Here is a 16,574-nt window from a genome sequence, read left to right on the forward strand (position 1 = left end):
ATTGTTGCTACTAGACAACAATAAATATCCTTTATCTTTGCTGAATAGCGTTTAGAACAACCAGGAATCTGAAACATTAAGGGGGAAAAATACAAATCCTTGAATTTTCATCTCCTTTTGTCATTCTCTTGATACAGGTGTGGAGACTGACTGGCTACAATTTAATTCACTCGTTTAAAAATGAACACGCAAAGCAGTCCCTTTTCAGAAACATTGGTGCTGGTGTCACCCAGATTGAAACTGTGCAAGGCAACCGAATCTTCTCCTGTGGAGCAGATGGCACTCTGAAAATGAGGGTTCTTCCCAATGCTTTCAATGTACCTTCAGGCATTTTTGACATTCTGTAGAGTTATGTGAGCTAATCCTGGTTTTATATAATGTCCCTTTAAGTAGCTAAAAACACAGTGATATGCACTGTGGAAAGAAAACGTGTTTCCTTTCAAAGCAGTTACTGCAGCATTTAAGTATTGTGGGGGAAAAGATATTTAAAAAAAAAAAAAACAAAAAAAAACAGAAAACCAATGCTTTTACAATGGGTGTATTTTGAATATGCCCATAAGGATCTGTGGGGTGGAAATGCATGTACTATATTGTGCAAGCAAAGAATTCAACTCAGTACAGTTGGACAGAGAGGGGTTATACTTCAGTAACCCACAAGCTGCATTTAGTAAGTGTCTTGCAAAGATTCTGACAGTTGTCAGTCACTTAACAAGCACTGTGTCTCTACAAGTCAGTGAGCATTTCTGACATGATTCTGATTACTTTTATTCCAGTTTTTCTCACTAATTGAAGCATGTGTACAACTTCTCATTGTAAAATAGTTTAGTTTTAATTAAGGGTACTCAGTGTATTTGATTTTCGCCAGAAAGTGTAATGGATGCAAATGCCGTGGAACATGTGCAATCAAGGACGTACTGTGAGAGATGTATCATTTTATGCTGAGATTTTTTTTTCCAGTTAGTATTATTGCACAGTTGATACTGTAACTTGCACATCAGCATATTTTTAAATGCGATGGTTTTTAATTTTGCACACTATTTTCCTTTCTTTCTGAGAGCTATGTTTTCTATTGGACACCTGCCTTTACTTTAGGAATGTATCGTAAGCACTAAATGTTTGTAGTGAAGACATCCATCATTCTAGTCAGCTTTTAGTTTTTGAAGTCATTTGTCCAGAAAATACTTCATTAAATGAAGCTGTTAAGAGAATACCAATGGAACATATAATGCCACATTTCAGATGAATGTCAGGCTTTATGTGGCCAGCTAGTAAATAGTGGATAAAACTGGTAATTAAATTATTACCAGAGTATATTGTATAAACTATGCAGAGTTCAATATTGTTTGCTTGTAATATAACTAGCTACTGTTGTCAGATGTATTTTTCTGTTGTAAACAAAACCCATGTTCTTCAATGACTGGAACGGATGTCTGCGTATTTAAATGTTAACAAACTGTCTTATTCCTCCAATGAAAATTTTGATGTCTGTGCTGTATTGTAAGATATTCTAGAATAAAAAGCACCTTTCTCCAAAGGTGATTTTAAATTGCAGCCTATGAAGTATGAGAATTATGAGAAGAAAGAAGAGTAAGTGTCATTGTTTAGTTTTGCCTTTGTAAGTTAAATAAATTACTTTTATTTCATGGAACAGCCCATTCCAGAACTCTTGCTTATATTTAAACAGATTTATCTAAATCTCCAGTAGATTGACTGGATGCTGCCTAAGCTAGCTTTACCTTGACCTCAAACTGTACTGAGCTAAAAACTTTTATTTTCAGCCGTTCTAGAAAAGCATAAGGTTAACGGGATTTAGTTCCATAGCTGCAAGAAGCACAGGCTGGTCCTGTCACTGAGAAAAGAGGCAGAATTTCCTGGCCTTCCTCCTCCAAGAGGTTGATCAACAATGTCATGCAGAAGTTTACCATGTTTTAAGATATGTACACTATCTAGAACTGTGTTTGCCCAAGTGTATTGCTGACTTTTAGAGGAGGGGTTAGCCAAAAAAGCTTACTTTATTAGTACCACAACTCAGTTTTTAAAACAACACCACAAACAAACATAAACATGAAAAAACTACCAAAAAACCCCACACCCCACAGAAGTCAAAAGCAGCCCATAGAACTGTAGCTCTGGAGTGTGTGAAGTGTCACATTCTTTATACAGGTATAAATAGAACTGTTAATCTATGAGGTTTTGTGCATATACTAGTTCAAAGTATTAATTATGATTTTTTGTTTTGTCTGCATCTCTCTCTTCTTTGTCTGCAAGGCCTTAGTGAAAACAGCAGGTATGCTGAGAAGAGACCCAACCATCACTGTATCACACACTGAAGTTTAGCTGCAGCAGAGGAATTTTTTCAGCTAGACAAGGTTCTGCGGGCACAGACATTCCCAAATTCATTAATCCCTTTGACAGTGCCTGGATGTCACACAGGTATTAAACACTTCAGTGCAGTTCAGGATTTAAATGACACTTTGCTTCTAAATATTTGGATGAGCTCCATAAACTTTAGCAATATGCACAGACAGCTTAGAAATTCAAGTAGGGGTTTTCCCAAGAGCACGATTTTGAATATAGATACACAAAACAACAGTAGAGATTTATGTCCCAATGTTGAATTTAGAAACCTGAAATACCAGAACAAAATTAAAAAGTTCCTATTATTTCTCAGCTCTAGCTCTCAAAAATTTCAGTGTGAATATGTGGTCTCTGACTTAAGGTTAACAACAAATTAAGCCATTAAGCAGTATAATGAATACATGTATTCCTGCTTAAGCTACTTTATTTTTCTAAGAATAGCAGCAAAAACATATACCCTTCATTTTATGATTTCATTTGTATGGATGAATGTGGGGACATTTTATTTTAGAAATATGCCTTACTATAATTAAATGCAATTATAAACAAGTTATGATGGTATGGTTTACATGACAGTGAGGGGCAAGGAAGAGGCTGCAGCAACATTCAAAATGCAAACACTGTTAAAAATGAAAATTTAATCATAAATGTTACATCTTCTCTTCAATTTTAAACCTTGGTACTTTTCTGCCAATTCTTCATTTATGAAACAAAATGTATATTCAGTACTTCATGTCATTATTCCTATTTTCCTTGTACTTTGGCTGGATTTTGCTTTTGATTATTAACAGTTGATTGAGCTCATCAAAGGGGAAGCTTTTCAGCTTTTTTTTCTATTTAAATAACTCTTTCCATCCCCCTTATTTTTAACAGCTGTAAGCCTCTGTTCAGAAAAAAATCTTCACTGAGAATCCATGGAAATTAAATGAAAGTGACAAAGGTATTTGTACACAAAAGTTCATTATTTAGATATTTATACTAGACCATAATCACTGACTAGAAAATGATTGCAGAGAAGATGATCACAACTGAAAGTTATAAATAGTCTCTGCTGAGCACATGACCGTGGAATAATCGATGTACATTAGATACAATTATGAGCTGAATAACGGAGAGAAACAAAAGCAAGTTTGTGCTAACTGTTTGCCAGCTGCAATAGTGAACAACTGTTTTTTAAAAAGATGAGGATGGCCCGTGTAACTGAAGTGTGTTTTATACAAAGGCACCTGATCTCGCTTTTAGACACACTCACAAACCACCATCAGTAAACAGAAAATGATGCCAAGTGAAGAGACCCACGTGTGTATGTCACAGAGCTTTAAATAGATTATTTAGACAAGCATGGCTCCCATACATGGCATGTTAAAATATTTTCATCTACCAAAATGTACAGGGTACACCATTAAGCTCCCGTTCTCCCACGTGTACAAATTCTTGTCTCGTAGGCTGTACGAAAGCATAGCAAGAACAGACTGTGAAGACCGTAATTCAAACCTTGCATCAACCTGCTTCCCTTTCAGTAAATCAAAAGCAAAACTTACTGTCATGTCCTTAGTGTCAGTAACATAAATAATACCACATGCTATGAATGCATTACCAGCCTTGGACTTTGGATATGTGGTGTTGATGTGCTGAATGACTGAAAACGTTTCTTCATCAATATGTGCTACCATTATGTTTTCATCAGTGCTCGAGGCATAGATAATCCAGAGCCCCTTCTCATCCACTGCTATGTTGAAATACGTCTTGGAGTTAGAGAAGAGGTAGTTGCGCCCATGGTGTAGGGCATTTTCAATGAGCAGAGTGCCCAGCGATGCTCTGTCGAGCCCAAATCTGCAATGAGATACAGTGAGGACTCAGTGCACTGGGTTAAAGTTCATTTCCATACACACGGGTTGGCTGAAGCAATTCCAAGTGCGTTACTACTGATAGAAGTGTTGTTGAAAGCACTTGAGTTCAAGGACCATTCTGATGTCTTTTAAGATTAAGTTCTCAAAGAACCTTCCAAAACACTAGGAGAAAATTCCAAAGTAATAACCAATCTGAGAGGTGCATAAGAGCATGGACTTGCTTTGGTAGGTTTCACTTTATTTAGTCTGTGAGCTGTATTATCACTTGGATGAAAGAAGCAACTAAAAGGAATGGATATGAAAAGGAATTGGATACCAAGTGAAGGCCCAGACTTGTGAAATGGAATCTGTACATAAGTTTGCTTTTGACTAGAACTAAGGGGAGAAAATGTGAGTGACGAAAGCAGCTTAAATTCTGGGCAGGTTCACCTGGTCTTAGAGTTCCTCTTCTGAAAACAGTTCAGATAACACAGTGATTTGGTCAAATAAACATCAAAGGAATAAAAATTCTACTTTTGCAGAGCCAAAATTCTGACCTCATGCTGGCCTCAACAGGACAGCCTGAATGCTTCATCTCTATAAAGTTGTTTTCATTCCTTGAAATTCCTTAGGATGATGATAATCTGAGGGCAGCAGCAGTGAGCAACTAAATTGTGTTCCTCTACTAGAGGCTAATCAGCTTCTATTGAGACACATCTGTAGTTAGCATTTAACCACCAAATAACACCATGCTTTAGCAAAGGCAGGGGGAGAACGTTTAGTCTGTTTAAATAGTGCCCTCTATAAAGAGGCACATTTCACGTCTGACTTCTATCTAACTGTATAGCTCCATTCTTCCAATAGAGGAAGAAAAAACGTTACTCAATACAGGAATCTGCTACCCTTACAAGTTTTCTGAAAAGACAGGCTTAATCGCAGGAACATTTCAGATCCAGGAACTTATAACAGAAGGAAGAATAGTTTTTCAGTCTAAAGGGCATTGATAGCATACACTGGAAAAATCATCATAAGAAAAATAAAGAATGACCAACTTAGATACTTTCCCTCAGCTTTTAGAAAACTCACATCTGCAGCAACTCCATATTCCAGCAGCATTTATGTGCAATAAAAGAACTCTTCAAGGCTGAAGAAGATTTGAGAAATGTGTGTCAACCCAGTTAATCTTGTTAGTTGCTTCATGTTTGTAAATAACCTCATGCAAGGACTAGAAGGACAGCCCTTGACAGGAATAGTCACTCAGAAATGCAGTTTTTCTTCAGGATTTTTTTCTATAAAGAGCCAACAAGAAAAAAACCACCTCAAGATTCATTAGAGAAGTGCAAGATCTGCAACACACAACTGTCTTTTCCTGTTATATGTGAAAACCCTGAAAGGAGCAGAAAAGTGAAGTTTCATTCCCGGGGTTCTCTTGGGCTCCCCAGTCAAGGACAGTCTGCAAAATTCTTTAATCATCTGACACCTTGGGGTCAATGACAACATACAGTGTAATACTTTCATCAACTGCAGAGAACTCAAGCTGCAAACACTTTTCTGATCACTAATAGCAGTGAAGTCAACCAAAAATACCAGAGGTGAGAAAGCATGTTAAGAAACAATGTCACGGATCTGACCATCATGAGAAAATCTGCCAAAGGTCAGACAAACCTAGTTTTGCCAGCTTTTAAATATGACAAGAAACTCCTTTTAAATATTTTTTCAACATTTGCAAGATGAGCCAACCCGATCCTCACCCATTCCTTCCATTAAATCAATACAAAAGAAGCTTTTACGCACCCCAAATTCAAGGAATTCACTGTCATAAAATTCACTGTCATAGAATTCATAGTGCCTCATTCAATCTGTGCTGAAGACAAATAATCTCAGAGTGAATAACTGAACAGAAAGGCCATTTCTCAGCAGCTCCTTAGAGAGGTTTTAAAAATTCCACAAATAGTTTGTGTTCTTCTGTACAGGAAAGCATTTCTCAATTAATGGTACCCAAGCAAAGCTGAGGAATCTCTACCCTATCACTATGTATTGCTTAGACTGTGATGATCTTTTACAGAAAAAAAGCCTAAAGGTATTTAAAGGAGGTTGCCAAAAAGTGAGCTTGTCTTTGCAGAATAAATATTATAGAATCCACAGAGCTTGCTCACATTCCTTGGCATCCACATGAATATAGGAAGGCAGCACTCACACCTGCTTGGGAAAAGACATCAAAGTATAGTAAATGTTCTTGGCTTAAACATCAGAGTCGTGTAAGAACTTGAAAGCACACGCAATCTTTCACTTGCCCTTGGACTGTCTGTCTTTGGCTCTTCCCACAAGGTGAGATTTTGGTTTTGATTTGTATTGTCTGTCTCTGTCCTCAGGAGAAACCGAAACAGAGACGTAATTCCCAGTTCCAGTTCAGGGACACACATCGGGAGAGTTGTAGGAACTTCTTATTACAAGGAAATCAAACATTGGAGCCACTCCTCCACAATGGAATGTGCGATTCACCAGGTCACCACGTCCTCAGCTGGTGCCTCAGTGCATTCCTCTGCTCCAGCATCCAGCAGCATCCACTCCCGGGCCAGCTGAGAGCAGAGCACGCGGCAGCCCGGAGAGCAGCTCTGCAGAGCCACCCCCTGTGCCTCCCAGACTGCAGCTGAACCAGTTCTTACTCAGGTGCAGGTAGATGCACAAGTTATTTTTCTAAATCAAATGCCTTTTTCTGATATCCAAACTCCTTAGTCAGTTCTCATTTCTTTCTTGCAATTATGAACGCAGGAAAGAATCCAAGTTGAAGAACACCCACAGCAATGTAATGTATAATAGAAACCTGTTGGACCCCAGGATAGCCAAAAGAAAAATCTGTTGTCATCTTGAGGCCCAGTTCCCCTACCACATAGTAACTGCAGAGGTGAACCCCTTAGACACAGTTCAGCTCTGATACCTAAAGAACTGTCACAGCAGAGTAGTGGACCTGGGCTACCCTCCCAATTTCCCTCCTTCTGCGGCATCTGCACACACAAATGGAAGGCTGGTGGCCCACACTGTAGTTATAGATTGTAAAGAATGAGTTTTTCTGTTCTGGAAAGAGTTCTGAGCCATTCCACCATTCTTCCTAGTTAGGATCAAAAAGAAACACAAAACAGTACAAGGAAAGTTGTCTGCTTTTCTGAGGTTCACCTCTGTCACTTTAACCCACTGCTCCTCCTTCCACACCATCACTTGCTTTAAGACAACTATGTTTGACTTACTTCAGAATGACATTGGTTCCTCCCTTCTGATAGTACAGATGATTGTTTTGTACTGCATGACCACATCCATAAAAGAATCCCGTGATGTTAATGATCCTGTAGCTGTCATTCAGCAAGGCATTGGAATTCTCATATTCTTTTATAGAGTTTCCTAAACAAAAGGGAAAACATGAGAAAAAAAAAAAGGACTATCATCTGGTTCATCTAATTTTGAAATCTCTATTCTAAAATTCAGTCTTCAGTAAAAGTCAATCTCAATCAACTATCTGACAGATAACAATTGTATGTGTGTTTTCAATAATGATTCATCTTGCTGAAATGTGAAGAAGTAATCCAGAAACACACACAAAAATATATAGGAGATGAACAAGAGCCTGTTTCCCACAGACTTAATGGGCCCTCATTCCAAACACAGTTGATATATATGCAGAAATATTTCCTTTTTCCACTTATGTCCTGGGCATTTTCGTGCTCTTAATGTAGCTAATGCAGAAACTGATTCATTTTCATGCCTGGCTAAATGAAAGGGCAAAACTCCTAGCTACAATTTAGGGAAGTAAAGCCATAGAAAAGAGAAACTCTTGAAAGAAAAGAATAAAACACCATAAACAACAGGCATTTCAATTTGGATTTGTTAAAAAAAAGAAAACAACAAACTGAAAACTTCAAACTATTTTTAAAATCTGACGGCTCTCAAGATGTCTGACACTACAAATGCCTACAACCATATTTATAGTCAAGTTTTATACAGGTAATATGGAAAATACTCTGAAAAAGATGTGGGTAAAACCCCATTATACTTATTACTTTAGTTTGAAGGGATTAAGGAAGCAGTGTCAGTATAACAATGGATTTTTGCTTATGACTACTACTAAAAATACCTAAGAAATGCATGGTAAGCCAAATCCTTTCATCACTTATATTTGCAGGCTCCCGCATCCAAGTTCCAAACGTTTGCTGAACACTGACAAAGTGAACAGGACTTCCCACAGATGTTATGATGCATTCTAGTAGAAAAAAAAAGCACATGTCCATGATCTGTGACACTAAAACAGCAAATAGCACTTAGTCATGCTCTGCAGCAGGTTACCAGGTTTTTTTGAAGGACCAGGGGTTCTGTCTTCAGCTTTTCCAGCCAGGGTGTCATCATTTGGTTCAGCACACTCACCTGGAGTTGAGGGAGAAATGGTAAAATATGTCATTTTTCTCTATTTGACATGACAGACAATAGACATTTCTCTGTTTGACATGCACATGACAGATGTGCACATCAGTGACTCCACTAAAATAAAGGGATGACAACTGGGATTTTGTTTCACCTGAGAAAAAAGTCTGCTTAGGTTGGTCTGGTCAAAAAATGAGACTAGGAAGGATTTGCTCTCACTCCTCTCAAGGAAATGAAATGTTTGGGTTGGTTTGTTTCCTTGAGGTTGTCAGGCTGACAGTGAACTTCGAGGAGTAACTAATTAAATCAACAGATTTAATTCCTTAGCTATGAATTCCTGAGAAGCTGGTTAGAAAGACAGTTGCCCTTTTTTCCTTAGATAACTTTACACAACTGAGGTAGCTGGAAAACGGCTGATTTCGCAGTAATACCAAAAACATTTTCTTGGAATGAGTGATTGTTAAACTCAAAAGCATCATTCCCAGATCGCCACACTCCAGCCCAAGACAGCAATAAAGCACTAACACATACACTGAGCACAATGATGCATAAGATTGCAGCTCAGCCACCCATGCCACAGAAGCAGCAGTGTGAAAGACTGAGGGAAATGATGCATTATGATACTTACAGGCATAGAAATGTTTCACATTAGAAACAAAGACCTGAAAACATTTTTGCCCACCCCTCAACAGCATGAGGAGCATTGGTTGGATTTTCCCTTTGAGTTTACCATTAAAACAAGGCCTGAATTAAATTATTTATGGACCTTTTTCTGTAAAACCAGGTACGTCTTCTGCCCTTAAAACAACGTGACACATTTCAGTTTGCTTAGCAGGAATAACCACAGAGAACAGTTCTCAGCTTTTTGCTGAAAATATCCTTATTTCATTGTAGCCTTGTTTTCTAATTCCATTCTTAACTTTCATCTCCTTACATATTGCACACTGCTTGATATACAGGCTGCAAATTCTTTTAAACACATATTCTTCTTGTTTCTTTGCCACGTATTTCTGGGATTTACAGATCTGTGCTGAAATTTAAGTGAGAAAGATAGTAAAAATATGAAATAAAGTAATGCTGAAAGGGCACCATGACATTGAGGAAAGAAAGGACAGATTATACTGAATTGTTGTTTTTTCCTTTAGGTTGTGTCCTCTCTTTGCTCATGCGGAAGAAAACTACTCCAACACAAAGCAAGAACAAGATGTATTTCTCCCGTCCTTTTATCTAAGGCATTTGCTGAAATGACATTGAAAGTTTGCAAGCGATCACAGTGTATCTCCAAAAAAGGCCTAAACAGTCAACCCAACCATGGTAAGCTCAGTGCCCTATAGCTGGAATCTACCAATCCCTCTGGATCCTTTCCAGCTTCTGATCACAAAATATTGTCAGAATATCTCAAAAAAGGAACCCACTCAGCAGAAATCATAAATTACAGTGCACAAGTTAATTTTCTTGGGCTGAGTCTGATAGATGCAGTTGACTGGATGAGCGGTTCCCTGTACAGTAGTTTATCCAAGGCTGCAGAGCAGTCAGGGAGCAGGTCAGTGCAGCAAAGCTGAGTGTACTGTTTGTGTTTGAGAATAGCTGCAGTACTCTGAGGGCCTTTCAGCTGCATCAATCAGACAGCAACTCAAATTAAAAAGACAGTTTTCAATCAGAGACTCCTATGGGAAATTTTCATTACTTTCTTTCCATCAAAAAAACAAGATAAATATCCTACTGATTCCTATCATAAAACATTCTGGTTGAGAGTTAGTGGAGTTTACAAGACATTAAAACTATTGATTTGGTCTGTTGGAGGAGGGATGGAGCAAGGCAGTTTGGAGCAGAGATGTTTTGTTTCTTTTAGAATTCACTAACAGTACCATTGAGAAAAAATACACCCGAGCTTTCAACTAATTATTCTCTTTTTTGAAGAAAAAAAAGTTTTACCCAATTCAAAATTTAATTTGAAGAAACCAGTCTTGTATTCTTATGTAATAAGTTAATTACAGTTGTAAATCAGTATGTGTATTCTCTTTCCTTGAAAAGGATATGAATATTTAATTATAAAAGCTGGGTTATTCTTTGAATTTTGGTAATAAGATCTCATGGCTTACTAAGTCATAAAACATAAAAGCTCATTGAGGAAGATCTCATCTTTGCAGAGTTATTTGACTGTAACTCCCATTTGCACACTGTGATTTCAAATCCATCAGAAATCCATCAGAAGGCTTATCCTGCAAAGCACTTCAGGCTGCTTCAACACTTGAAAAGAGGCCACGTGAGCAAATGGCCCAATTATCTCCTATAGTACTTCATGCCTTTCTGAACTTCAAATAGGATGAGATTTCTGCTCCAGCTCTCTACTTTCTGTTGTAGGGAGTCCCTCTGGGCTCTGTTCAGATACTTCAATATCCAGAATCAAGGTGATGTATTTACATGTAAAATTAAAGAGTCAGCACTTAAAAGCCAAAAATTTTGACTGCATTTCTCATACTTTCCTTACGTATCCCATCTAACAGAAAAACACCATTTTTAAACACTTTGCCTGACCATTAGCGTAGCACAATGAAAAGACTAATATTGTACAGGTGGTAACTTGCTGCCTTATTCAAGCCATATTTCAGTAAAACACCTAAACGTATATTCAGCTTTAAGTTTGCAGTTTTACTGATGCCAAGCAAAATTAAACCTGTGCTTACTGTTTTGTGACACTTGAAGCAATGTTTTAGTCTTGAACTAGTTCATAATACAAAAAAGAACACTGGGGAGAACTAACCTGTGCATGTGCTGCTGCATGTGTTCTCCTGAAGCTCTGCTTTAGCTTTACCTTTACGTTTACCTGGAGGCCCCGGGGGTCCAGGTGGTCCAGGGGGCCCTGGTGGTCCAGGTTCACCTTTTGCACCTGTGTACAAAACAGAGTCCTGTCACAGGCCTTGCACAGACAACAGGCAACCTGCAGAGAACCATGTGGCAGACTTGGAGACATCTCTAAAACAGCCTCTCTCTTTCTTAAGAGGTTTCTGAGTACAGAAATACAGTGCAATACACACTGGAATGCTGGTTGTTGGAAGCTGAACCATGAAGAATTTCACAAGGTGTAGGTCATCAGTGCATTTTATCTGTCTGGATTACAGGCACATTAGAGAGCTGTAAAGCACTGCTGCCTTTTACTCACTGTATTCTAAGACCTCAACTTCAGATGCTACATTGCTATAATTTTACACAGTTTATATTTGGCTGCTTCATGTATTCCTGAGTGGATATCTGACCCTCATTTTCTAATAGAGAAATAAAACCACACTGAAAGAAAGTAGGAGAAGGTCAGCTGTCTGGAAGTGTATTGGAAAGGGTGGAGTTCACAAACACCTCAACCTAAAGCCCAAGCAGAAAAGTTTGTGTGAGGACTTGCATTACAAAGAGAACAATCTCCTGGGCACAGCAGTACTCAAGCTTCACTATGTGTGTCTACCATATTTATACTGGTTGGCCCTGCTCTTGCACATCACATTCATGCTTCAGAAGTGGAAGGTATCTTTTTCTGTCAAGCACACTGTTGCAAGAGAACTCGCAAGAGCACTTCTTCATACCTTCTAATATCACATCATTGCTTGCATCCCCCTTTTCCCCCTTGGCTCCTCTTGCACCTTTTACTCCTGGCATACCATCCTTGCCAGGTAAACCCATTTCTCCAGGTTCTCCTTTCTGTCCTTGATCACCTTTTGGTCCTGGCAGACCTAGAATTAAAAAGCATTTTAGTACCAAGAACTCTACTCCAGCATTAAGCACCAATTAATACACATTTTTACTGCAAACCATATTTGCTCTAGTTATTTTTTTTTCACCTGTATTTAGCTGGGTAGCTGTAATTTGTTTGGATTTCAAAGAAATGCTGTAACCCAAACTCTGGCTTTCTTTTTAAAAAGTCTGAAGTCAAGGGCTGTGATGTTGGTAGGTTGAGGGAGTAGATATATTCTTACAATAACAGCAATTACTAGTGAGTTCAGAATACGGATATTCAATTAAGTGAGTTCAGTAATTTTAGTGTGCAATATTCTATGGTGTATATATACCATCTTCCTCACTGTAGAGTAAGTCTGAATAATCTGCCAAAGCTTAGTATGAGACAATGAATGTTACAGAATTCTGTAACATGCACCTTCTTTGTAAACTTTGAAACCCTTCTCCCTGTACAAAGGTCTACAAGAAGGAACATCTGAATTTTTAAAATAACCTGTTTTTTTAACATCTTTTTTAACAAAATAACATCTGTTTTTTTAAAATAACCATTTAAAAAATACCTATTTTTCCTCTTTTTCCATTTAGTCCTGGTTCTCCCTTTTGTCCTGGTATGCCTGGGACTCCATCTGATCCATTGTAGCCAGGCAGTCCATCAAGTCCAGGAGGCCCTGATGAAACCAAAGAGCACAACTGAATTTTCACTGCTAAATGCAATTTATCCTTAAATCTACTATATTTACATGCAGTATGTTTTTATATATATACTTGAAACCTGGAAAAACATAACTCATACTTTTCTGACACAGAGAACTACTCTAAGCAGACTCACAGGTAAAGCAGCACACAAAGAAAGCAAGTACACATTCATACAGCAACACTTCAGTGAGAACAGGGAGAGGGAATTAAATAAGAAAGGAGGAAAAGCTATGGGGGAAGTGTGTAGTCAGTAATCAATATTTTTAAAGAGATGTTAAATTACAATATCTGTTTATTCTGAGTTTTTTAATATATAACCTCCTCTCTTCAGCTAAATGCTACTTAAGCACCCTTAATTCCATTTGGTTTTGATTGAATATTCTACTCCCTTCACTAGAAAATTATAATTTCTAAAACCTCCCCTGCCTCAGAAGGAGCACAGCTGACCTATATACAAAAACTATAAAGGCAGGCATTCAACCTTCCCTCATGCTACATAGAAAAGTATTTTGTGAAAGATGCATTTCTACATTTCAACATTTTGTAGCAGCAACTGTTTTAATTACCTCAAAATGTTACTGAAATTATCCAAGTATCTTACCTGGGGGACCCGGAGGGCCTGCAGTAAGAAAAAAAAAAACACAGGAAGAAATGGTGAATTTAACCCACCAAGAAAACAAAGCAATTCCAAATTGAACTGATTAGCATTAGATCAGAACAGTAGAAGGGGAGGAAAACTCCTCAAATTTCAAAATTAACATCTAGCTATTTAACTGCTTTGTATTATAAATAACTATCTGAGCATTAGCGGTAGCTCAGACTTAGTGAAAGAGAATCCTTCAACACAATTACATACACACATTTTGCTTTTTTCAGATTTCAGTTGATAAAGGTTTGACAAAAAACCTCTACAGTGAAATCTCACTGTCAGGGGCTTCAGTGCCTGCACAAAGCCATGGATGCAAGGCACTTAGCAGTCTTTACATTTCCTTCACTTAAGTGTTCTCCAACAACCTGTTACAGCAGAAGATTAGTAGCTTTGCAATACTGCTGAATGGGACGATTAAAAACCTTGTTAAAAATACACCACATGCCACACTGCTCTGTGTTTTACAGATATTTCATTGCCAGTCAGGACTCAGACTATTTAAATTTTAAAAAAAGGCAGGGGGGAAGGGAATGTTTGGGGAGGGGAGATTGTATCATTCCTATTAACTACATCTAAATCCCAATCAGGCTTTTCACATGTGATTGTTCTCCAGCCTGGATTGAGCTTCCCACAGAAACTGCTTGGTGCATTAGAACTTGAACTCGCTTCAGGTATTCAGCAACACTGAAACCTTAATGTCTTAATGTCTCTGACATAGCTCAGATAAAGGGCCCTAATGAGAAGCAAGCATAGCAGGCAAAAGTAAACAAGACTAAAAGAGAAAATGTTTCTGATGTTTCTGTAACAAGATTTATCTTCTATGATACCCAGTACACATTAAAAAAAAAAAAAAAAGCTTTAGGAGAATACAAAGAAAGGTGGAAGTTGCAATTAAAGAACCAAATCAGTTCTGTGAACATTGTTATCCAGCCAAAGTACTCTTGCTTCAGCAAAACTCTCTACAACAGAAAATAACAGTAATTATTAGATTTCCCTAAAGATGACCATTTTCAGCATTAATTACAAAGTAAAGTGAAAACCATCTTAACAATACCATTATAACAATTATCCCTTTTAATCAGTACAGGCAGTAACATCAGTTAACATCGTTGCCATTTCTCTAGCAAATGGCCATTTTTTCCACACTACAGTGTTACATCCTATTAGTGCATTCACTTACTTCCTCATCCCCAAAACTGAGGCTCTTTGTATAAGCAAAAGATAGATAAGAAAGGTGCTTGAAGAGCAGCAAATGACACTAGGGCCTATAGCAGAGAAAGCCAAGCATTTAATGGTGTTCAGAGACAAGAAGGTACAGAAGGCACTCAGTAATGTGAATTTACAAGTCCTAAGCCCAAAGAAGCAAACTTTTAGACTGTTTGTGTTTCAGTCTGTTATAATCAGAACTGACCTACAACTTCAGAAGCAGTATTTGACATCTGTGTGTACTATGTAGTTCTCATTTGTGTTGAATCAGTGGAGTCAAATGGACCTTATAGCCATTTGATAACTCAAACCAGACAGCAAATGAAGCATTTTCTTTAACTCATAAAAAATTGACTTCTTCCTAATCTTCTACTTTTCAAAAATAACATGACTGATTCTGTGATAGACTTCAAAGCTGGACAGTTGCTCTTAAATTGGCTGCTCCCTGAACTCTTCACCAAATCACATCAAAACTTCTCACACCTTTTCTTGTCCCAACCATGAGCTGCTCCACTCCTCCCTGGTAAGATGTGAAACATCCTGTAGCCGTGGGTCCAATGCAGCTGAGACAAGGTGCTCATCCGAGTCCCACTGCTCCACTGCAGTTGCAACAACAGGAGTGGGTTTCTATACCATCTATGTTCATCCCATGTTAGGTTTCAAGTGTGGTATACACAAAAATACCATGATTAAACCTCAATTAGTATTTTAAACATCCAAGTCTGAGAGATTTGTTTATGAAAATTACATGGAAAAGAAATAGTTCCAAGTAACATCAGCAGAGCTCCTTAAGTTCCAGCATTTGTATTAAATGGGTACAGATAAGTCCCAAAGTGGCACCTAGTATCTTTTTTTTTAAATTCTGATAGAGTAAATAGCATAGTTCTTTGACACAGTTATTGACCTCAGGTTCTCTGAAAACACTGTATTTCTGTGTTCCTGAAGGTCACAGAGGTGCAGTGCTTAAGGCAATAAACATACCTGTTAAGCATATCCCTTTTGTGCTGTTACATAAATCCACCATCACTCGGACCTAATATTGCAAAGAAAGTAAAGTTGAAAACAGTGTATTTCATAAAAGTGTCTGGTTCGCTTTACCTACAGAAATAATTTCAAAAACAAAGATACAACTGGCCACTTTGTTAATAAGAATAAACTTTTCAGAATTACCTTAACACTGTGACACCATCCACCTCATCAGACTGTTTCTCTCATAGGCATCTGTTCAATATACCTCATATTAATCCTTACTGAAAATATGAATAAAATATTGGCCAGACAACTCTATACATCATCTAGTCATCAAATTTCACACATTACTGTAAAACATGTATTAAAACGTGTATTAAAAGCCAACATCAGCCAATAAAAATTACATTAATTTTATTTTATATTTGCATCAAATGATGGAAACTTTTTCAACATGGCACATTAAGACAGAAAGGTGTCCTGTGTTCCAAATAAGTGATTTCCTATCTTTGAATAACCAAGATCTGCAAATTTGAAATGTGGAAGACACATTCATAAAGATGCTCTTAATCTAGAGTAGAATAAAATGTATCAGTTAAAAAGTCATCATTACAAAATACACGACTCTTGGCCGGGCAAATATTCACTTTACCTGTCCTGCATCCTGAGAGTCAACACTAAAATATTTTGCAACTCATCAAAACAACCAGCAGGAATAAGGATATTGTGAA

General features: G+C 37.7%; 2 protein-coding genes and 1 long non-coding RNA gene across 8 annotated transcripts in view; 2 read left to right on the forward strand and 1 right to left on the reverse strand.

The window, feature by feature from the left end:
• DMXL2 (Dmx like 2) overlaps positions 1–1,648 on the forward strand; it is a 48,889-nt gene extending 47,241 nt beyond the window's left edge. For all 4 annotated transcript variants that reach the window (XM_027732027.2, XM_027732029.2, XM_027732028.2 and 1 more), the window contains one exon: positions 138–1,648. In XM_027732027.2, coding sequence (XP_027587828.1) covers positions 138–347 — 210 coding nt within the window. In that variant the 3' untranslated portion in view covers positions 348–1,648. The remainder of the gene's footprint in view (positions 1–137) is intronic.
• Positions 1,649–1,993: 345 nt separating this feature from the next.
• The window catches only part of GLDN (gliomedin), a 37,334-nt gene continuing 22,753 nt past the window's right edge, over positions 1,994–16,574 (reverse strand). For all 3 annotated transcript variants that reach the window (XM_027732032.2, XM_027732031.2, XM_039390135.1), the window contains exons 2-10: positions 15,856–15,907; positions 13,621–13,638; positions 12,884–12,991; positions 12,173–12,319; positions 11,362–11,487; positions 8,523–8,600; positions 8,314–8,439; positions 7,433–7,583; positions 1,994–4,191 (exon numbers count right to left, since the gene is read on the reverse strand). In XM_027732032.2, the coding sequence (XP_027587833.1) occupies positions 3,732–4,191; positions 7,433–7,583; positions 8,314–8,439; positions 8,523–8,600; positions 11,362–11,487; positions 12,173–12,319; positions 12,884–12,991; positions 13,621–13,638; positions 15,856–15,898 (1,257 nt within the window). In that variant the 5' untranslated portion in view covers positions 15,899–15,907 and the 3' untranslated portion in view covers positions 1,994–3,731. The remainder of the gene's footprint in view (positions 4,192–7,432; positions 7,584–8,313; positions 8,440–8,522; positions 8,601–11,361; positions 11,488–12,172; positions 12,320–12,883; positions 12,992–13,620; positions 13,639–15,855; positions 15,908–16,574) is intronic.
• On the forward strand, positions 6,724–11,036 carry LOC120325021. Its single transcript, XR_005566790.1, has 3 exons — positions 6,724–6,863; positions 9,743–9,911; positions 10,799–11,036. It is a non-coding gene; the product is annotated as an uncharacterized LOC120325021 (long non-coding RNA).

Source organism: Pipra filicauda, unplaced genomic scaffold (assembly GCF_003945595.2).
Source record: "Pipra filicauda isolate LSUMZ 115617 unplaced genomic scaffold, ASM394559v2 scaffold7_size6619720_pilon, whole genome shotgun sequence".
NCBI lineage: Eukaryota > Metazoa > Chordata > Aves > Passeriformes > Pipridae > Pipra > Pipra filicauda.